This window comes from Syngnathoides biaculeatus, chromosome 3 (genome assembly GCF_019802595.1).
Source record: "Syngnathoides biaculeatus isolate LvHL_M chromosome 3, ASM1980259v1, whole genome shotgun sequence".
Lineage (NCBI taxonomy): Eukaryota > Metazoa > Chordata > Actinopteri > Syngnathiformes > Syngnathidae > Syngnathoides > Syngnathoides biaculeatus.
The window spans coordinates 31,365,860-31,389,260 of NC_084642.1; the positions used below are offsets into that span (position 1 = coordinate 31,365,860).

General features: G+C 40.3%; 1 protein-coding gene across 6 annotated transcripts in view; it reads left to right on the top strand.

The window, feature by feature from the left end:
* Positions 1 to 23,401, top strand: part of LOC133498478 (D-glucuronyl C5-epimerase B-like) — a 74,532-nt gene that overhangs the window by 23,311 nt on the left and 27,820 nt on the right. For 4 of the 6 annotated variants that reach the window (XR_009794324.1, XR_009794322.1, XR_009794323.1 and 1 more), the window contains exons 5-6: positions 12,343 to 12,635; positions 15,181 to 15,340. Coding sequence is in view for 3 of the 6 variants with exons in the window: in XM_061815361.1 (XP_061671345.1) it covers positions 12,343 to 12,635; positions 15,181 to 15,340 (453 nt within the window). In the remaining 3 variants the exon portion in view is untranslated. Of the gene's footprint in view, positions 1 to 12,342; positions 12,636 to 15,180; positions 21,862 to 23,401 lie in introns of those variants that run through there. The other 2 variants (XM_061815360.1, XM_061815367.1) reach the window with 2 other exon arrangements.

The window sequence follows — 23,401 nt, forward strand, 5'->3', positions numbered from 1 at the left end:
AGGTACTGGAACATTTGATGAACCAAGAACGGTTGATGGCACCATTGGGTGAGTCTTTTTTTTCCCCTACTCTTGATTTCCCACGATGGCCCTAAATTTTTTCCGTGTCAGCCCTAAATTTTTTGTGTCAGCCCCTAAGAATGCCCCTAAAAAGCCCTTAAATTTTTTTGGTCAGATTGAGTATGAACCCTGTAATAAAGTTGATGAGACGCACAATGAAGTTATGGGAAAGAGTATCAGAGAGTAGACTCAGGACAGAAGTCAGTATCTGCGAGCAACAGTATGGTTTCATGGCTAGAAAGAGTACCACAGATGCATTATTTCCCTTGAGGATGGTAATTGAAAAGTACAGAGAAGGTAAGAAGGAGCTACATTGTGTCTTTGTGGATCTAGAGAAAGCCTTTGACAAAGTACCAAGAGAAGAACTGTGGTACTGCATGCGGACGTTTGGTGTGGCTGAGAAATATGTTAGAATAGTACAGGACATGTATGAGAGCAGCAGAATAGTGGTGAGGTGTGCTGTAGACGTAACAGAAGAATTTAAGGTTGAGGTGGGACTGCATCAGGGATCAGCTCTGAGCCCCTTCCTGTTTGCTGTGGTTATGGATAGGCTGACAGATAAGGTTAGACTAGAATCCCCTTGGACCATGATGTTCAGAGATATTGTGGTATGCAGTGAAACCAGGGAGCAGGTGGTGGAACAATTAGAAAGATGGAGGCACGCACTGGAAAAGAGAGGAATGAAGATTAGCCAAAGTAAAACAGAATATATGTGCGTGAACGAGAGGGGTGGAGGGGGAAGAGTGAGGCTACATGGAGAAGAGATAGCGAGGGTGGATGACTTCAAATACTTGGGGTCAACAATCCAGAGCAATGGAGAGTGTGGTAAGAAAGTGAAGAAATGGGTCCAAGCAGGGGGGAAACAGTTGGCAGATGGTGTCTGGTGTTCTATGTGACAGAAGAGTGTCTGCTCGGATGAAGGGCAAAGTGTATAAAACAGTGGTGAGGTCGGCCATGATGTACAGATTAGAGACGGTGGCACTGAAGAAACAGGAACCAGAACTTGAGGTAGCAGACATTAAGATGTTGAGCTTCTCGCTCGGAGTGAGCAGATTTGATAGGTTTAGAAATGAGCTCATTAGAGGGTCAGCCAAAGTTGGATGTTTTAGAGACAAATTTAGAGAGAGAAGAAAAAGATGGTTTGGACATACTCAGAGGTGAGAGAGTGATTATATTGGTAGAAGGGTGCTGAGGATGGAGCTTCCAGGAAAAATTGCGAGAGGAAGACCAAAGAAAAGGTTGATGGATGTGCCATGAGAACATGAAGACTGTGGGTGTTAGTGAGGAGGAAGCACGAGAGAGGCTTGAATGGAAAAAGATGACACGCTGTGGCGACCCCTAATCGGGACAAGCCGAAAGGAAAAGAAGAATGTAAACATAAGGCCCACTGTGTTTATAGGTATAGGCGCAGGCATGGTGGTCCTCACAAGACAGTGAGGCACAATTGCAGCTTTACTTTTTTCAGCAGAACAACAATTTTATACCCCCCCAAAAAAAAAAAAAAAAGAGCAGTGGAAGCAAGCCACCAGTCAACACACCATCCTCACCCACGATGTCACACCAAATCAAAATCTTTACACCACAGCAAACAGAACGGCACAAGCAGCAGACAACAAAACGATGAGCAAAGAAATGTTTGACACAAAACATGCACTTCAGGCATTATTTACATACACGTTTAACGCCGCAAAGCATATAGCTGTGTGTATATATAGCGACACTAGCGTAAAACATACGGTAGCATCCATGCACGCGATTTAAAAATGCACCGGAAGTGACACTGAGTTCAGTTGTATATATTTTACTGAAGTATTTAACAATGTAAACAGTGAGTTTGGTTGTAGTTTAAGTGTTTATCAATGTCGCGACACTATCTTAAACTATACGGTTGAATGTATGCACGCTTTTTAAACACTTCAATAATGTACAACCAAGCTCACTGTTTACATTGTTAAATACTTCATTAAGTACAACTGAACTCAGTTTTCCTCTGGGTGCCTTTTTAAATAGTGTGCATGCATGCTATCGTATGCTTTAAACTAGTATCGCTATATTGTATAGCTACATTGTTCAATACTTAAATAAAGTACAACCAAACTCACTGTTTATATTGTTCCCTCTCATCACTTTCATTCGCAGTCTCGTTCCCATGCACCTCCTCAGATACGATACCGGCTTTTCGAACAACAATGGAAGTGACAAGTTGACTAAAGCATCCACAATCGATTCACAAATTATGGCGTAACTTGCCTGATGCTGCCTCTTAAAGTTGTGTTCGCTTTGTTTACCCTGTTCAAACCCCGATATCCAACGAATGAAGTTGCTTCGTCAAGGTTCCTAGTATAATACCAATCTCCGAGTTCATTAACTGTGCTTATTTGTTTCATGCGGGTTGTTTGTTCTGTGATCATTATTCCATTGCTCGGGTTGTTCTTCCAACTCGGGCCACCGAAACTCAGCTTAGTCTTCTTGACTTGGCAAAGGTCGTTTTCCTACTTCCTCAACTTAAGCACCCCAGAGTCGTTAATCTTGAATTCTCTCACGGCTGTTTGATTTCAGATGTTTCTCTGCGTAACTGATAGCCGAAAGCTTTGACATACTCCCCATTTGTGAATGGGGTTCTGATTCTCACGATTGCTAAAGCACCCGCAAAGCTATCTGAATTCCATTCACCTTGTTTGGTCCAAACATGGATTCGCTGCGGACTAGGTTGGACTCTGGACAGTAGCTTTTGACATGCTTTCTTCCTGCTATCCCCTCCCTACAGGATATTTTAATGCAAACAGTGTGTGAAAGTGGGGTTTATTTGAGCATTTCATCATTGTAATTCTGCCATTCCAAATTAGACACATCGCAGAAGCCTCACTCCACAAAGGCTGCCCAGTCTTGCCGGAAACTGCAGTACTCCAACCTTTTTTTTTTTTTTTTTTTTTTGGAGCGAGTTTCCACAATTAGTTTTTCTGACACGATCTGCGTTCGACCCTTCTCTGCCTGCGCACATCGACTGCCACAGCACACTACGACAACCTCACTAAGACAAACTGTCTTTGCCTCATTTGTGTTGCTAGCGCGACATAAATGACATGTACAGTATGTCGTTATGAGGGGTCTGCAAGCCATATGCAACCATCAAAAGAGCCAGATATGGGTCTCGAGGCATAGGTTCCCGACCCCTGCTTTAGACCTTAAAAACAACAAGTGAACGATTTTTTGTTTTAATACCAGTCCAAAATAGTATAAGCCAAACATCACTTTTAATCATAAAACATTTCATTTTTATGATTAAAAGAAACAAAAACACAATCCCTCAGTTCTTCACATAATTACATTGCAGAACTATATCAAGGTGTCATTTCTCAGGCAGAAATATATCACAAATAAAACATTATCCTGTCACAATGCTGCATAACAATATGTTGTGCCCGAGCAGCCATTTGTTCAAGTTATTCAGGTGCTTTGTAACATTCACCATAAATGCAAAGTCCTGCATCCATTCTGCAGAATGAAATTCTAACACTCGTTTGACCTTTTCTTCCTTGAACCGTCCAATTTGTTCTCGTAAATCAAAGAAACTCCTCAGCACAGTACCTCGGCTTAACAGCCATACCTCAGTGTGGTGTGGCATGCCATAGATGAAGGCTGTCAAACTGACAATGATTTAGGCTTCTGGATCAGATTAAATTTACAGTTTTGATGACCATTTTCTTGACGTTATCCATTTTTAATGACTTGCAAAACAAAGCCTCCTGGTGCTAAACACTGTGAAAAGTCCAAAAATCACGTCCACTTATTTGCAGATTGCAATTACTCTAAACATTTCACAACACCTGCTTTTTTCCAGATCATTTAGGACGCAGTAACTTTAGCCTGGCTGACAGTGCAGGGCCAGCACTACGAATGCGATAAAATGATCAGATGCTATCGTTGTAGCTTTCATTGGCACCCTCTCCACGAACTCTCCGGTGACCTTCAATGTATCCTCATCTCCGCGGATTAAAATGCGTCAGTTGTGCATTACTGTAATCTCAGTGTTTTCATTAATTAAACACTAAATATTTTTAATATTGGAAATCCTGTCTGCAACTTTCTTGTGAGGCTCATAATTGCTAAAGTGTGGCGCCTTTCAGGGCGCACAATCTCTGATGCCTTCCATCATGCATGCTTTTAAATGGTTTTGAAACCACTCTGATTTTATTAGCAATGAGGTAGCCTTTGCAGCAGTGTCACTGATGTCTCCGCTGTGAGTAAACCGAATGCTATTTCTACAGACATGCCAAAAGTTAATTCACCTTCTTTCTTCTCCGCTGACCTTGAAAGTTGTCATATTTGTCGGCATGAAGACTCAAATAATGATTCTGGTTATATTCTTTCAGCAGTGCAACATGCTGTGAACCCACCATACATACAGCTTTCACATTCACTTCAGTGAATAAATAGGAGGATAACCATTTTTCTTGGAACACTGCAATCTGTATCCACTTTTCTCTTTTAGACAGAGACATACAGGTGCAATGTGAGTGCAGAAGCACACGTTAAAAGTAGAAGCCATAACAAATAGCGCGAGGACAACAGAAAGCGGCACATCCGGACTGCGTGCTTGATCTACTTACTCTGCAACATCCAGTGGACGCAATCAGAATAACAGTTGCTTTTATTGAAAGTTGCAGCTCATTTTTGTGTCCATCATTGAAATATCACACAGCCTTAAGTATTCAAACCATTTGCTCACTATAGAGTCCCCGTTTGTTGATCTAATGTAGCCATGAATAATTTTGGGAATGATGGAACAAGTTTTCTCCCTTGAATTTGGAGAGCCTCTGCCATTCCTCCTAGCTGTTCACTGTGTAGACACGTGATTATCCCTACTTTAAAATTAAAATCAAAAAACAAATGTAATTATCAGACAACTGTATTCAAGTTAAATTAAAATGGTTACATTTAATCATTCCATTAAAAAAAAAATATATATATATATCACTGTCAACCGGGCCCTGTGTGGAAAAAGTAATGACCCCCTCGATCTAATAACTGGTTGGGCAATTATCTTTTTATGAAATTCTGTGCTCCATTTACATCAAGTGTAACAAGACGCACACTTCTCAAAAAGCTAGACCCCATCAGTCTGTAACATGTGCTCGAAAATGTTTTGGGAGTATTTCAGATATTTTTTTTCCCAAAGTAACACTTTTTAAAAAAAAAAATTCGCCTTGGAACATGAATGCTATTTTTTGCCCAGTCCTTTTTTGATTGTTTTGAACACCTGACCTTAGCTGAGGCCGAGTTATTCTGAGTTCCCTTATGACCTCCTCAATGAGTCACTGCTGTTCTCTGGGGGTAATCTTTGTAGGCCGGCCTCTCTTGAAAATGCTCACTACTGTTCCATGTTTTCGCCACATGAGGATAAAGGCTCTCTATACGGGTTGCTGGAACTCTTAACGCTTTAGGACTGGCTTTTTTAATCCTTTCGAGACTGATGGATGCAAATTACTTTATTTCTGGGCTGTTGTGGTATTTCTTTGAATCGTGTCTTTTTTTTTTCAAGATCTTTTCACTATATTCTGTTGGAGCAGATTGCTAGATATCTTGATTGAACAGTGATCAGGCTTGGGTGTGACCAGTGAAAATGAACTAAAATTTGTGATCAGCAATAATTAATTATTAATAATAATTTAATTAATAATAATTAATTTCATGCGAAGCCTTAATGTATGTTATCACATTTAAAAACAGCATTTTAAGTTCATTTATTTTTGTCTGTTCACATTTTATGATGCTAAACAATGAAGGGGAGGAAACTGAAAAAGTATAAGAATCATGCATACAAATCAGTCGCCTTTCAGTGAAATTCTCCAATTTCAACTGAAATAGGCCAATTCCATCAATTGTATGGGTCTGGGGTGCTTCTAATATGCAAGCACATCAACCTGAAGTTCCGCCTGATTGCTGGGATCTGCTTTGAATAAGTCACAGGACTTCAGAACCTCAGAAAAAACACTTCTGCTACTTCTACTGTAAAGAAGTAACAGCATTTGAAATTGTAACACTACTCAGTGAACTACACTACAGTGAAAAAAAATAAGTATTTGAACACCCTGCTATATTGCAAGTTCTCCCACTGAGAAATCATGGAGGGGTCTGAAATTTTCATCGTAGGTGCATGTCCACTGTGAGAGAAATAATCTAAAAAGAAAAATCCAGAAATCACAATGTATGATTTTTTTTTTTAATGATTTATTGTGTGATGCAGTGCAAATAAGTATTTGAACACCTTTTATCAGCTAGAATTCTGACCCTCAAAGACCTGTTAGTCTGGCTTTGAAAGTCCACCTCCACTCCATGTATTATCCTGAATCAGATGCACCTGTGTGAGGTTATCAGCTGCATAAAGACACAAGTCCACCCCAAGCAATCAGTAACACTAAAACTTGTAACATGGCCAAGACCAAAGAGCTGTCCAAAGACACCAGAGACTAAATTGTACAATTCCACACGGCTGGAAAGGACTACGGAGAAATCGCCATGCAGTTTGGTGAAAAAAGGTCCATTGTTGGAGCAATCATTAGAAAATGGAAGAAGCTAAACATGACGGTCAATCTCAATCGGAGTGGAGCCCATGCAAGATATCACCTCGTGGGGTCTCAATGATCCTTAGAAAGGTGAGGAATTAGCCCATGACTACACAGGAGGACTTGGTCAATAACCTGAAAAGAGCTGGGACCACCGTTTCCAAGGTGACTGTAGGTAATACACTAAGACGTCATGGTTTGAAATCATGCGTGGCACGGAAGGTTCCCCTGCTTAAAGGTTTGCCGATGACCATTTGGGGGATATAGAGGAGTCATGGGAGAAAGTTTTGTGGTCAGATGAGAACAAAATGGAACTTTTCGGTCATAACTCCACTGGGTTTGGAGGAAGACGAATGATGAGTTCCATCCCAAGACCACCATCCCTACTGTGAAGCATCAGGGTGGTACCATCATCCTTTAGGGGTGTTTTTCTGCACATGGGACAGGACGACTGCACTGTATTAAGGAGAGGATGACCGCGGCCATGTGTTGTGAGATTTTGGGGAACAACCTCTTTCCATCAGTCAGAGCACTGAAGATGGGTCTTGGCGGGGTCTTTCAACATGACAATGACCTGAAGCACATAGCCTGGAAAACCAAGAGTTGGCTTTGTAAGAAGCATATCAAGCTTCTGGTGTGGCCTAGCCAGTCTCCAGACCTAAACTCAATAGAAAATCTTTCGAGGTAGTTGAAACTCTCTGTTTCTTAGCGACAGCCCAGAAACCTGTCTGATCTCGAGAAGATCTGTGTGGAGGAGTGGGCCAAAATCCTTCCTGCAGTGTGTGTAAACCTGATGAACAACTACAGGAAACGTTTGACCTCTGTAATTGCAAACAAAGGCTACTGTACCAAATAATAACATTGGTTTTGTCAGGCGTTCAAATACTTATTTGCAGCTGTATCACACAAATAAATCAATAAAAAAATCATACATTGTGATTTCTGGATTTTTCTTTTTAGATTTTCTCTCACACAGTGGACATGCACCTACGATGAAAACTCCATGATTTCTAAGTGGGAAAACTTGAAATATAGCAGGGTGTTCAAATACTCATTTTATTCACTGTACATGGTACATTATCTAAATGTCACTTGCTACTTTTTTACTTTTTTAAATATTTATTTATCTTTTATTTTGTGCACAAGACAACGTCTTCAACTTCTGCATTGAGCGCTGTTTGCTCCAATCCAGTTTAATAGCTAATGACATTAAAGATTGGCTCACCTAAGAAAGAGTCTCATGACACACGTTTTCCATTGAGCTTCCCGGACATAGGTATTAACATTAGATGAGCCAGTCCGGCTGATCGTTGTGCATGCGTGGCCACCATCCTGGGAAGGTTGTCGTTGCCATGAAGACAATGGCACAATACTCGTTTACATTTCAACGAGAAAAAAACAGCAGCTTTCATGTTCTTGTTGTATTTGCCTGTTAATGTCTGTCAAACTGTGGATATTTCAATTCATTTAATATAACTTGAGAAAACACTGCAGTAAAATGCAGATGTTTCCTGTAGTTTTGGCTGTGCATACACACAGTCACAAGCACACACAGCAACATCAGACTTTGGACATCCACATTTTATTTTTGTTTTTTGGAAGTTCATGGTCTGGTTTAAAAAAAAATAATAATAAATAAATAAATAAAAATCTGAAGTTACTACTTCTCTGGACTTTGGTCCTCCATGTCGTTGCCTTGCCTCACAAACCCTAACTGTGACAGAATGGACCAGCCAAAACAGGACCCAGATGGGAAGAGTGGTCTATCACTTGGCACATCACCAGTCTTCCTCCCAATGCCCTCAGCCTGCCAACCATAACTACCCTCCTTCAGTATACTTTATTGTTTCGTCTGCTTTGTCCTTTTCACCTGTCCCTCACTTTTTGGAGTAATTCACCATGCTCCACCATTTTGCCTCCACATTCTTTATATTCTCATTTTTTCCGATTGTGAAGATGGCCCAGATTTCTTTAACCACGTCTGATTCAAACTCTGACACAGATTTTAGATTTTTCCGATTCCCTTCCTTCCTTAGTTTTTCGCGTTCTAGTCACTTTTTCTTACGTTTGCCCTTTTCTTAACTCTGTGAGTCCCAGCCCAAGGTCTTTCACTCTGACTTTTGCTTGGCATACATTTGACCATCTAGCGAGGACCACCTCATGGTCACAACACAGGCGCCCAAGTAAAGGTCAAATTTTGTACTTCCATTTTCTTTTCCTCCCTTCTACCTAAGCCACTTTCCTCCAGTTTCCATAACTCATTCCATGCATAGGGTCACGCCCAACCAAACTAGCCACCGGGTCACCTTGGTCTGTGCCATTTTTTTGTCACTTTCTTCAGTACCCTCATTTATTATAAATCACTTTCCCAAGTCCCCGGAGACGCTGTCGCTCTCGTACCTGCTACTCCCAAACCACAGTGGTGGCAGGCTGAGGAAGTGACTGCAGACACCATTCTTGCTCCTAGGCAGCTGCGGCAGGCTCCCGTCCCGGCTCCCCCCCACCTATGCCAGGCTCCCATCCCAGCTCCCCAGCAGCTGCACCACGCTCCTAGAGAAAGCTACAAAAATTAGTTCTGAGCTTCCCAGACAAAGAGAGTTGTGATGTGTGCCAATTGTAACTTAACATGTTGAAGGAAAGAGGAGGGTGGATGAAAAAACGATACATTTGGAATCTTGGAAAGGACCTTGGAGGAAGATATGGTGGTAGATGTTGCACAAAGGATGAAAATGGCTGTAGTGAACACTTTCTTCCAGAAGAGGCAGGAACATAAGATGACCTACAAGTGTGCAGGTAGAAGCAGACAGTTGGATTACATTTAGTGAAGATATTGTTTGAAGGAGGTTACGGACTGTCAAGTAGTAGTATGTGAGAGTGGAGCTAGACAGCAGAGGATGGTAGTGTTTAAGATGACTGTGGTGGTGGGTAAGACCATTAAGAAGACAAAGGCAGAACAGAGAACCCTTTGGAAACTGAGAGAAAGAGACTTTTCAAGAAGGGGTGAGACAGGCACTCGGTGCCCAGGAGGAACATTTAGAAGTCAGGATCGCATACAGCGAAGATGATCAGAGAAACAGGAAGGAGAATACTTGGTAGTGTGTCTTCGGAAAAGGGAGAGGGAGACTTGGTGGTCTAACCTCAAAGTACAGAAAATCATTTGGGGTTTCCTGAGCTAACTTTTTCCCTTCTGATCTGGTACCGATACTGCAGCCTAGAATTTTGGCCAATACGCTTCCAACTCAATACAATCAATCATCATACATATATCACATTTTTGTAATACTGAGTTTTGAAAAAGCCCTGATGAAGTGATGTTACTTAAAAAGAATGATCAGCAGGAGTAAATATGAAAAAAACAAATCCATTTATTGTTAACTAATGGGTTACATAAACTAAATGTCCAAATAAGAATGTGCAATTGAATAACATGGATACAAATGATCAGGAAATCCTGAAATATAACTTAAATAAAGCCAATAACAAAAATATATAAATTGGAGCATAAACACTGCTTAAGTTCAAACTAAGCATACGTTTGTATAGCTTAGATAAAAGGTAAATTAGCAAACTCATTCGCGAGTGCTTGCACTTGTTTCCACTGAAACTTGAAGAGATCTTTTCCTGTGAAGTCGCCTGGTGGAGCTGGTAGATCCTGCTTTTGAGTGTGGAGGGTGGTTACCTGTGGTCTGGGTGTCCTAAAGGGCAGAAGGGCAATCGAGCTGCTTTGTTCATCTTTGTAGGACTCTTTCTGCATGATTTTGAGAAAGACCAAATCCTCCCATGACATGGCACACTTGTTGTCATTCTGTCTTTTCAAAAACAGTGTGACCAAGTTCGTCCTCAGCTGGCAGATGGGAGTGTTTCGGCGTGTGAGGATGAACAGTAGACTCCCCGCCATCTCTTATCCTCTCTATCAAGGGAATGCGTTTGAGCACACAGGGAAGGATTCCACGTAAACCACACATTTTAATCACTTTAGCTAGCTGCTGCCACAGATTTTTCTTTTATTTATTTGATGGATTAACTACAATATGTTGGATATGATGGCAATCATCCATTCAAGAATCTCCGATCAAATCACTTGAAAACAAGGGTGGGCAACCAATTTTCTAAAGGGACCAAATGAGAACCTTGAATGGTTTTTGGGTGCCACACAACCATGTTAAACTTCTGTGTTCCATATTAATTCAACAACAAACAACATTGTGTTTTACATAGCTCATATTTTAATGAACTTGGGACGTTGTGTAAAATGTACATGGGTCGACAAAAATTCTCAGAAGCCAAAATGTGCCCAGCGATTATCAATAAAACTAAACCCAGTTGCATCAAGAAAATCAAATGTATATTACCGCATCTTGACAACGCAAATGATGTTCCTGCCATGTACTGACATAAAAAAAAATCAATTGAAGTTTATTTTTACACTTTAAAACTATAATTCATACCCTCTTCTCATTTCATGTTCTTATTGTATCTAGGGTGTGAGTGTTGAGCACCATCTCAAATCCTCTAGCGAGTGGATGAATTCTCAGTCTCCTACATATCACCAACGTTCTTATATGATCATTGGTTGTCTGTTTTCACATTGGCATTACATCATCTAGCATGGTTGTTTTATAATAACTTCCTTTGTGTCACATTACTGTACATCTGTCCTGAATCACGCGTGAATAACTTGTGCATGACGTTTGTCATTTGGCTCCTTTTATATGCCTTTGCATGCTTGCAAACATTGTCAGTCACTAGGCTGAATTTAAAAGACTTTAGAACTACATGAACAGACCACAGTGAAGCCAAGAACCAAAGTGGAATCTTGTCTTTATTCTTTATCCATTCTTTATTGATAGCAGTGTAATCACAGGGCTGGAGTACAAATCCACTTCCTCTCTGCATTATGTTAAATAATGGATTTATGAGTGCATTAAAGAGTCGTAGTCATCCTGAGGCCCCTGCCAGACTGTCTCTCTCCTTCATTTCTCCTCCTGATGCCTGCCTTTGTCTCTGACCCTCGCTTCGGTCTACTATCTTGGTGAATGTTTTCTGAGAACGTCTCATGAACGAATGTCTCTGGTTGTCAATTGTCTTCTCTCTGTTGGCTCATTTTCACTCCTTTTGCTGTCCGACTGGCTTCAATGTCTGAAATAATCAGTCATACAATAACTTTTTCCTCCTATTTTCTTTTGCCTCTTACCAAATTCTAAGAGGTCCCGATTTGTGAAATACTTTGTTCTTTTTTGCTGTATAGAGTAAGAAGTAACTTGGCCGAAGAGGAGATTTTTCTGAACATTTGACACAAAACCCACTGAAATATTTGTAAGGTTGAACAGATGTCATTCAGAGAAAGGGGAGGTGGCAGACTAACATTAAGCTGCAAATTCAGATAAAAAAAAAGTTACTGCATTGGCACTTGGTGTTTCTCTTTTCTGTCTCCCTTCCTTTCTCTTAATGAAGTTCAGCCTCCATTTGACACACGTCTTCTGTGTCCCTGTTAAAAAAAATATAGTCTATAAATTTACAATGGCATTGTAATGTGACTTTTTTATCTTCGGAAGAATTCTTCCTGAATCACTCAGAAATTCTTCAAATGTATTTATATATTTCCAGTTCTAATGCCCCTGCATTTTTGGAGTGGGGTGGTGTAGAGGTCTGTGTTTTTATGAACCTGGTTCTTACCCTGCATTTTAACCCACTGGTGGTTATTCTCTCCACACAGATTCTTCAGAGGCACTATCTCTTCCTCTAGATAACACCAAAGACTTCATCCTCAGCTTGGACATCAAGTTCACCTCCAATGGCAGCTTGTCTGTCATCCTCGAAACTACAGAGAAAGGCTCACCCTTCACCATCCACTATGTTACCAACACACAACTCATAGCCTTCAAAGATCATGAAATCACCTATGGAATAGGACCACGCACCACTTGGAGCACTCTGACACGTGACCTCCTCACAGACCTAAGGAAAGGTGTTGGTTTATCTAATACCAAGGCTGTGAAAGCCACTAAGGTTGGTGTGGTGTTGACGCTACAAATTTTTGTTCTGACGCTGTCACACTTCTATTCTAACGACAGGAACCAAACCAGTTGTGCTTACGAACAAATACATTTGCATTTTTGTGAAGTTAAGCCACACAAAATACAATGTAACCAATACGTCTTTCTTGTTTATTTTTTATTTGGAATAATATTATCCCATGATAAATTATGGGGAAAGGATCTTATCCATTATAGAGGCAAGTTACTATGGTTATAAAATCTTTGCGTCTACACCCAATGTTTTGACTTAACATTCTAAAACAACTTGACTGCCCCTTGAAATAAAATATTAGAACAATTGAACGCTTTCACAAGGCTTTTCACAATCAGGATTTGGGAGCCTGATCACTGATCAGCGGGTTAAAATTTCCATTAGAAGGCAGGAAGTACACACAGTAATTAATGCATCCACTTTTTGTAGCATTTTTTTGTTTGTTGGTGTGCCATGAGATTTTTCAATTGTAAAATATGTGCCCTGGCTATAGATGTGCAAAGGTATTTGCGCCCCTTTCAAATGCTGATATTTTTGCATACGGTTTAGGTTCATATATATATATATATATATATATATATATATATATATATATATATATATATATGCGCTCGGTCAGGCGGGAAGCGAGCTCACAGCTCTGCCGCTCGGCGGTATAATTTACAACCACAGGTTCAAATCTGTATGGATGAATTCCTCTGTCTTCCCGATCAACCGATTCTGCTATTTCTTCATCAGATGAGGATAAACCCGAGAAATCAGCGCTGGGCATAATGGTGTCCCATGTAATCGTGCGTTGGAACGACACGTAACATGTCAAATACGCCCACGTAGGTCATGTGACTCGGGAAAACGGCAGCGCCCCTGAAAATTCGCAATTGTTGATTAAAAAAAATCTTTTCAAAACACTATTAAATGAGAGAGGATTTAACATTTCATTGTCAAGATAGAGTACATATTACATGACCTGTTGGATACAATGTGAATGCAAACCACTGGATTTCCCTTTTAAACAAAATCACCATTTAACAACAGCAATTTAAGTTTGCTTAGGTTATATTTGTCCATTATTTACATTTTTTCAAGTGGGGAAACACTACAAAAATATAAATAAAAATAACATGAAAAACGAACCAATACATTTTCACGGCACTGTACATATACAGTGCCTTGTGAAAGGATTCGCCCCCTATGAACTTTTCAACCTTTCGGCACATTTCAAGCTTCAAACATAAAGATATAAAGTTAACGTTTTTTGTCAAGAATCAACAAGTGGGACACAATCGTGAAGTAGACCGAAATTTATTACATATTTTATACTTTTTTAACAAATAAAAATCTGAAAAGTGGGGCGTGCAATATTATTCCGCCCCTTACTTTCAGTGCAGGAAACTCTCTTCAGAAGTTCAGTGATGATCTCCGAATGATCCAATGTTGACTGATAAATAGAATCCACCTTTGTTTAATCAAAGACAAGGAAGAATGGGCAAGCATTTCAGTCTCTCGATGTGCAAAACTGAGAGAGACATACCCCAAGCGACTTGCAGCTGTAATTGCAGCAAAAGGTGGCACTACAAAGTATTAATGCAAGGGGGCTGAATAATATTGCACGACCCACTTTTCAGGTTTTTATTTGTGAAAAAAATATATAATATCCAATAAATGTCATTACCCTTCAAGATTGTGTCCCACTTGTTGTTGATCCTTGACAAAAAAAAATATATATATATATATCTTTTTTTTGAAGCCTGAAATGTGGCAAAAGGTTGAAAAGGTCAAGGGGGTCAAATACTTTCATAAGGCATTGTATATTTAAAAATATACAGTACATGGCTAGAAATATACAAACACACCTAAAACCCACGTAATTACAACCACCATGTACATGGATACATATTTTATTGCTTATACACTGTGAGAGCTGACTTTTGAATTTTACTTTTGAGATCTGCACAGTAAATGGTCTCAAAATTACATTCTTATTATACATATTTTTTTAAAGGGACATACAATCATATTCAAAAAAATGTTTTTGAGGTTTTTTTTGGTCCTCCTTGTTTTTTTTTTTTGCTGAGATGCAAATTTTCCAAACGGAATCAAAACATTCTTCACATAAGATCCAGAATTTTTGTGAGGTGATAATAGGGTTGGGTTTTTCCAAATACAAGGGTTGATTTTTATGGGTTGGTTCATTTATATAATGATTTACAGGAGAAATAAGACTATCGATATTTATATTCCACTGGGCAGTTAATCATTCAGGCAAATGTGAAATCTCTTGGAATCTCACGGGATAGACCATATATGACACCATCTTGTATTACAATGTGTATTTTCCCTGAATAAAATTCTGAATTTACTGACCATGTGGTTCCACTGTAAATCTGCTTCAGCTACTCTTCCACATGCTTGTTTATCGTTGTCTATTGGCACCTGAACATATGTCAGCCGTAATACAAAGTTTGGAATAATATTTTTTTTTTAAATGTGTTCTAAAGGGAATTTTAACTTATTTCTCCCCTAGATCATGCCCAAGAGAGTCATACGATTACTCTTGCAAGGACGGGGTTTTGTTGACAACATCACTGTCTCCACTACTGCCCACATGGCTGCATTCTTTGCTGCCAGCGACTGGCTCAAGCGCAACCAGGACGAACATGGCGGCTGGCCCATCATGGTCACACGTAAGTTGGGAGAGGGCTTCCGGCCACTGGACCCTGGGTGGTACTCGGCAATGGCCCAGGGCCAAGCCATGTCCACCCTTGTGAGAGCCTACCTTCTCACTAAGGACCAGACTTACCTCAATGCTGCGTTGAAGGGAGTTGGACCCTATAAGGTTCCATCAGCACAACACGGGGTCAAGGCTGTATTTATGAACAAATATGACTGGTATGAGGAGTATCCCACCTCACCTAGTTCCTTTGTCCTCAACGGCTTTATCTATTCCCTGCTGGGACTCTATGATTTGAGCGAGACGGCTGGGGAGAAGCTTGGCAAGGAGGCCGGACAGCTGTTCAGCAGTGGTATGGAGTCGCTGAAGGCCATGCTGCCGCTGTTTGACACCGGGTCAGGAAGCATCTATGACCTGCGGCATTTCATGTTGGGCACCGCGCCAAACTTAGCTCGCTGGGACTATCACACCACACACATTAACCAGCTTCAGCTGCTGGCATCAATCGATAACTCTCCCATCTTCAAGGATGTTCTGAAGCGCTGGAAAAGCTACTTAAAAGGGAATCGTGCTAAGCACAACTAGTCACTCTTCAAGATGCAGTGTGTGAATTTAGGTTTGACTGAAAATATTCTTTTTTTTTTTTTTTTTTAAATCCCAATGATGTTTAAGTAGTCACAGCTTTCATTATAAGAACAGGTGTGCTGTGTTACAGTTGTTGTATTCTCTGCAGCACCAGTTGTAGCATGCCTTTTTTTGGGAGCTAAGTGTTTGCAATCATGCAGACTTTTTTTTTTCATCTTCAGGAACAAATTTTAGTAAATTTAATATGGTGAGGTGATTTCAACAATCATTCACAATTCTACTCATGCATTTTTCTACATTTCACCCTACATATTAGTGAAAGGAACCCTAAATTTAGAAAATAATTGTTTGGAAGATTAATTTTCAATAAGTAATCTTATCACATAGTATGCAGATTAATTTCTCAACTACAATTAAGATGCTTTTAATCCCCACTGTTTTTCAGTGATTATGGAGGGACCTCAGTTATCAAAGTGCTCCAACAGAAACAAAGATGAGACTTTATCATGAAAATGCAACCTCAATGTAAATTTTAAGTCTGAATTATTACTGGAGTCAACATACTGTGATAAGAAGCATCTGTAAACAAGGTTATCTGTTTTAGAGTGGGTATCTTCTCAGTATAGATGCTTTTATAGCCCTTTCATTAAAGCTCACAGAATTTTTTTTTTCTTTTTATATTATGCCATCTTGTGAATGAGCTGTAGATGGGAGGTAACATTAATATAAACACTGTAGCATTTGCCCTCTTGGCTAAATGGATGCAAACACTTATATACTTGTCAAGATGTCATCCATTCAGCCATTTTCTCAACTGCTAATCCTCAGTTAAGCCCATTTAGTATGATTTTGAGTCAGTCTACTAATTTATGGGTAGATTTCAGTCTGTTTTTCTCTTAGAACTTACACTTAAGTTGATGAAAAGCAGCGTTAAAAAGAATTCTGATTGAAGTCGCTGTCAAGATACAGTGCCCTGCATAATTATTGCCACCCCTGGTTAAGATGTGTTAAAAGCCTTAAAATAAATTCAGTGTTTATTGCAGAAGAATACTGTCACATTGAAAATTTTAGGAAAATGTTACCTTCAACTCAAATGAATTGTAAGAAAATTAAAAAATCCCTGACTAAAAAATAATTATTTTTAATTAAATCACCTGTTCCACAATTATAGGCACCCTTAACAATTCCCAGGAAATAAATGTAATTGAAGCATTTCTGTCATTTTTACAGGAGTTTACAAAGTTTACCAGCGTATGTAGGAACATTTAATTAGTAATTCATCACTTCCTGTTTCCCTGGGGTATAAATATGATGTGACACAGAGCCCATTTCTCTTATCCACTCTTAAATATGGGAAAGACAAAGGAACACTGCATACAAGTGAGGCAGATGTGCGTCGACCTTCACAGGTCAGGCAGAGGCTACAAGAAGATTGCCACTCAACTGCAGCTGCCCATATCCAATGTGTGAGGCATAATTAAGAAATTCAAAACAACTGGAACAGTGGTAAACAAGCCTGGACGAGGACCCAAATTTATTTTGCCACCACGCACAGTGAGGAGGATGGCAAGAGAAATCAAAAGATCTCCAAAGCTCACTGTTACAGAATTACAACAAATGATAGCATCCTGGGGTCACAAAGGCTCCAAATCAACCATCAGGTGCTGTCTACACGCCAACAAGCTTTTTGGGAGGCATGCACGGAGAAAACCTTTTGTCTCTCAAATCATAAACGCAAACATCTGGAGTTCGACAAGGGGTATTGGGGGTTCAACTGGGACTGTGTGCTTTGGTCAGATGAGACCAAGATTGAGCTTTTTGGCAACAAACACTAAGTGGGTCTGGCGTGCCACAAAAGATGCGCATGCTGAAAAGCACCTCATACCCACTGTGAAGTATGGGGGTGGGTCAGTGATGGTGTGGGGCTGTTTCGCTTCCAAAGGCCCTGGGAACCATGTTAGGGTGCATGGCATCATGAATGCTTTGAAATACCAGGACATTTTAAATCTAAATATGTTGCCCTCTGCCCGAAAGCTGAAGATGGGTCGTCACTGGGTCTTTCAGCAAGACAAGGACCCTTAACATATGTCCAAATCTCCACAGAAATGGTTCACCAGACACAAAATCAAGTTCCTCCCATGGCCATCTCAGTCCCCAGACCTCAACCCCATTGAAAACCTCTGGGGTGAGCTGAAGAGGAGAGTGCAGAGGAGAGGACCAAGGTCTCTGGATGATTTAGAGAGATTCTGCAAAGAGGAATGGCTGAAGATCCCTCTTTCTGTCTTTTCCCATCTTGTGAAACATTATAGGAGAAGATTAGGTGCTGTTTTGTTGGCAAAAGGGGGTTGTACAAAGTATTAACACCAGGGGTGTGACACACATTATTTGATGTCAAATAATTATTTCTTTATGTGGGATTTTTTTCCCCACTGAATAAATGCACTTGTATTGAAGGTTGCATTTTTCAGTTTTTTTCCATTAAGGTCCCATATTATTTAGAAAAAAACCCATTAGAACCTAAAAAACACATCTTAACCAGGGGTGCCAATAATCATGGAGGGCACTGTAAATTACGTGGTAATTAGACTACAACTTTGCACAGCTTTTTCTATGAAAGGGTTTTAGTGTCATTCCAATTTACATGTGGATGCTACGGTTCTTATGTCATTGCAACTCATCATTCAAATTTGTGAATTAACCAGACAAGTGTAGTTGGGGCAAACAGTTTTTAATTATGTTATATATATATAGTCGGCTCCAAATGTATTAGAATGGCACAGTGCATCCCTCTGTTTTTTTGTATAATGAAGACATTTCGATTTTAGATCAAACGATGAATATGAGACAAAAGTCCACCTTTTATTTAATTGAATTTACATCTCGATGTGTTAAACAACTCAGGATGGAGCACCTTTTGCTTGAACCCACCCCAGGACACCGTACGCTTTGTTTGAACCCACCCACTTTTCAAGTGAGCAAAATTATTAGATAATGGAGTCACAGATGTGCAATATGTAAAGTCTTTTTCTTTTAGAACAGGTAAGAGATAAGAGTGTGTCAACGACCTATATTGTGTTAAGCTTGTACAGTGTGCCTTTACCCGTTCACAGTTCCCGTTATAGACCAGTGCAATGACAATTGTACAAAGGGAGCAGTTTAAAGTGACGAATCGTGCGATAGTCTACAAAATATATTACTAATGCTAATACTCATTGGACCAGCAGGATGTGAGAGTGTGTCCCAACAATGGCACAAGCCAGAAAATAGTATCAAGAATTTAATCATTTTATTCCCAGAGGGGAAAAAAGGGTTAGGGTTAGTTGTTCAAATGCCTGCTAGTTTTGACTTGCATTGATTGGGAGCACTTTCCCGATGGAAGGAGCTGGAAGAGCTGGTGGCCAGGATGTGGAGGGTTCGAAAGGATCCTGCCCGCTCTGGACCTAGTTCGAGTTGCGTGCAGGTCTTCAATAGTGGGTAGAGTGGGACCGACAATCCGTTCAGCAGATTGATTGTCCGTTGCAGTCAGAGTTTGTTCTTTTTTGTGGCAGCTCCAAACAAGATTGTGATGGAAGTACGCAGTACTGATTGGATCTCCGATGTGTAGAACTGTCTCAGTAGCTCTTGTGACAGCCTATGCTTCCTCAGAAGCCGCAAGAAGTACATCCTTTGCTGGGCTTTTTTGAGGATGGATTTGATGTTCATCTCCCACTTCAGGTTCTGTGAGACCGTAATTTCCAAGAACTTGAAGGTCTCGACGGTTGACACAAGATAGTTGGACAGCGTCAAGGGCACCTGTGGTGAAGGGTACCTCCTGAAGTCCACAATAATCTCTACAGTCTTTAGTGTTCAACGCCAGGTTGTGTTGACCACACGAAAGCTCCAGTCTCACCACTTCCTGTCGATACGCAGACTCGTCGCCGTCTTTGATGAGGCCGATGACCATGGTGTTATCTGCAAACTTCACGAGTTTGACAGTCGGATGCGTCGAAGTGCAGTCATTTGTGTCGAGTGAGAAGAGCAGAGGGGAGAGGACACAACCTTGGGGTGCCCCGGTGTTGATAGTGCACGTCGATGAGGTGGTGTTCCCCAGCCTCACCTGCTGTGTGCTGGCTGTCAGGAAGTTGTAGATCCACCAGGAGATGACAGGCGAGACGCTGAGCTGGATAATTTTGGAGGAGAGGAGTTCAGGAATGATGGTGTTAAATGCAGAGCTGAAGTCCACAAACAGAATCCTCGCTTAGGTACCCGCGCTGTTAAGATGTTCAAGGTTGAAGTGCAGAACCATGTTGACGGCATCATCCACAGACCTGTTAGCTCTATAGGCAAACTGCAGTGGGTCCAGCTGGGGACCTGTGATGCTCTTGGGGTGGTCCAGCACAAGGCGTTCAAAGGACTACATGACCACAGATGTCAAGTAAAAACAGGGCTGTAGTCATTAAGACCTGAGACTGCTGCTTTTTTTAACATCCCTTTCAGCGACATTAACTGGTGGAGTAGAAGGTGGTGCGGCGTGGTGTGGAAGTGTCTATTTCAAATCTGCAGTAAAAGCTATTTAGGTTGTCTGCTAACCCGCTTTTGTTTTCTACTGGGAGGAACACCGCTTGTAATTAGTCAGCATTTTTAATCCTTGCCAACCTGATTTGGTGTCAGTAGCGGCAAGATTTTTTTCCAGTTTAACTGCATAGTCTCTTTGCAATGTTAATTTCTTTAGTCAGCTGGTTTCTAGTGCAATTGTAGAGGGCCATTTTCCTACTACAATATACATTCCCTTCAGCCTGGCTGTAAACCACCACTTGTTGTTATTAAACGTGTGAAATGTTTTTGTTTGTACACACACACCTTCTCACAGAAACTGACATACGCAGTAACAAAATCCATGAATTCATCAAGGCTGCGTGCTGACTTTTCAAAGACACTCCAGTCTGTGCCGTCAAAGCAGCTTTGAAATTCTAGTTTTGCCTCGTTGGTCCACTTTCTGATTTTACCAAATGCTTTGCACACTTAAGTGCTTGCTTGTATGTAGGTATTAAGTAGAGCAAGGAGTGATCAGAGGAGCCAATGGGTGCACGGGGAATTGCACGATATGCGTTTTTAGTGGAAGTGTAACAGTGGTTTAGAGTGTTATTTGCCCTTGTCGGACATTTTACGTGCTGCTTATATTTACGGAGTTCGTGGTTAAGTTTAGCTGTGTTAAAATCTCCTAGGAAAATGAGCGGTGAATCTGGGTGTTTTTTCTCAATCTCATTTATCTGCTCAGCAGCCGTTAGCAGTGTTGCGTTCATGCTAACTTGAGGTGGAATTTAAACACCAACTAGGATGAAAGATGTGAATAAAATGGCTTACAGTTCAAAAGCAGCGACTCTAAAAGCCGACTGCAGTGTGTGCTGAGCTGTGTAACGTCCGTGCACCATTTCTCGTTGATATAAAAGCATATTCCACTCCCTTTCAATTTCCGTGTTAGCTCAGCGACACAGTCCGCACGATAGAGGTGGAAGCCAGGGAGCGTGATGGTGGCATTGGGCGCTCATCCACAAACCTAAGTCTCCGTGAAGCACAGAGCTGCAGAATGTCCAAAGTCTTTTCTGGTCTTAATCAGAAGCTGAAGTTCATCCATTTTGTTGGCTCGGGAGCGTACGTTCGAAAGATGAATCGTCGGCTGCGTTAGGTGATATCCCCTCTTTTGCAGGCGGACTTGTATACCGGCTCACATCCCTCCTCGTCGCGAGGCTTTGAAGAGCTCATCTTTTCCAATGCTTTTGCTCATTTAAAAAGTCGCCGGCTTCAAACAAAAGGAGGTCTGTCCCGAGTTAACACATCTAAATATAAATGCTGTGGGGAAAAAAGATGAAATTCTAAACTTTTGTCTCTGCGTCTTTTGATATGAAACCCCAGATGTCTTCAGTATACAACAAAAAAAGGAATTTACCTTGCCATTTCAATACTTTTGGAAGGGGCTATATATATATATATATATAATATATATATATATATATATATATATATATATATATATATATATTTTTTTATTTTTTTATTTTTTTATTTTTATTTAATCAAGCAGTTCTTAAAAAGGCTTGACCGTGAGGAGACTGGATTTTTATTTTTCCTCAATACATCCTGCATCAAACACTGCAGTCTTTTTAAATCATAGCCAAGTTGAGCGTACTCTACAGACGGAGTCTTGCCAAGAAAACAATCTTTTGGTGAGAGGCGGGGTACACCCTGAACTGGTGGCCAGCCATTTACAGGGCACATTTCAACAAACAATTCACACTCACAATTACACCTTCGGGCAATATAGAGCCGTTAATCCTTCTACTCTGCACGTTTTTTGGAATGAGAGAAGAATAACCGCAGTACGCAGAGGACACCCAGGCAGGGACAGGAAGAACATAGAAACTCTACAAAAGCGAGGCTGGGTTTGAACCCAGGTCCTCAGAACTGTGAGGTAGATGTGCTAACCAGTTGTGGCCCATGCATTCCCTCAATGGGAAAAGAAATAATTAATACCGTTATGACTATGATCAGTGATCTAAAATTCTATGCTTGAAAACGTTTGAAGGATTCATAATTTACAGATCCATAGTAACGTGATAAAATATTACTGCGGCATTTTGCCATTGATAATAATCCCAAAACAGTGGCAATGGAATCATCCATTAATGGGGTGGACTATTACGATAGCCATCTAACTCAAGATGTAAAAACTTGTAGAAACAGTGAGTTGCAGATGAAGCATCTACTGAATCAAATCAATCAACCCACTGTCATTATTTCAACTTGATCAAAGGATGTCAATTTATGGTTTATTGAATAGAAGTAAGGATGACTGGCTCTGTTCTTAACAATGGGATTTGTTTGCATAAAATTAACAAGGTGGTGACTTGTAGTGGAGCCAAAAAGTAAAAAAAGAAAGAAAAAATAAATAAATAAATGACTTTTTTGGTTGGCTATAAAATTGCTAAACGTAAAAGGAGATGGTATTCTTCATGAGTTTGCAACTCCATATGTGTGAAAGCTGTAATATGATTTGTTTTCTTATTGATGTTTTGTCCTCAGTATTTGATAAGAAAATGTGTATGACTTTCTTCAAAAATTCAACATCTTTGATAGAGAATGTGGTCCATATACACAACTGTCTGTACAGGAGGTTAAGTCCTGCAAGTTTCCTCTCATATTGGTGCACTACACTATTCTATATTTTTTTCTCGTTACATAGTTTACAATTTGAATAGGTTAAATGCCATGTTTTATTCTCCAACAGCTACTAGTATTTTTTTTTCCTCCCCATGAACTCACTTCTTTCATTACTACGACAGTAGCTGAAAATTTATTTTGTTTATACCAAAGTAGCATAGTAAAGCATACTTGAGTATGTATATTTTGGTACAAAGCTAAGCATTTCATGAACTTCAGTCATATTGGAAGATAAGTCTATGTGACTGTGCCTTTGAACTTCAAATGGTTGAGCAGATTCTAGTCAAGGTTG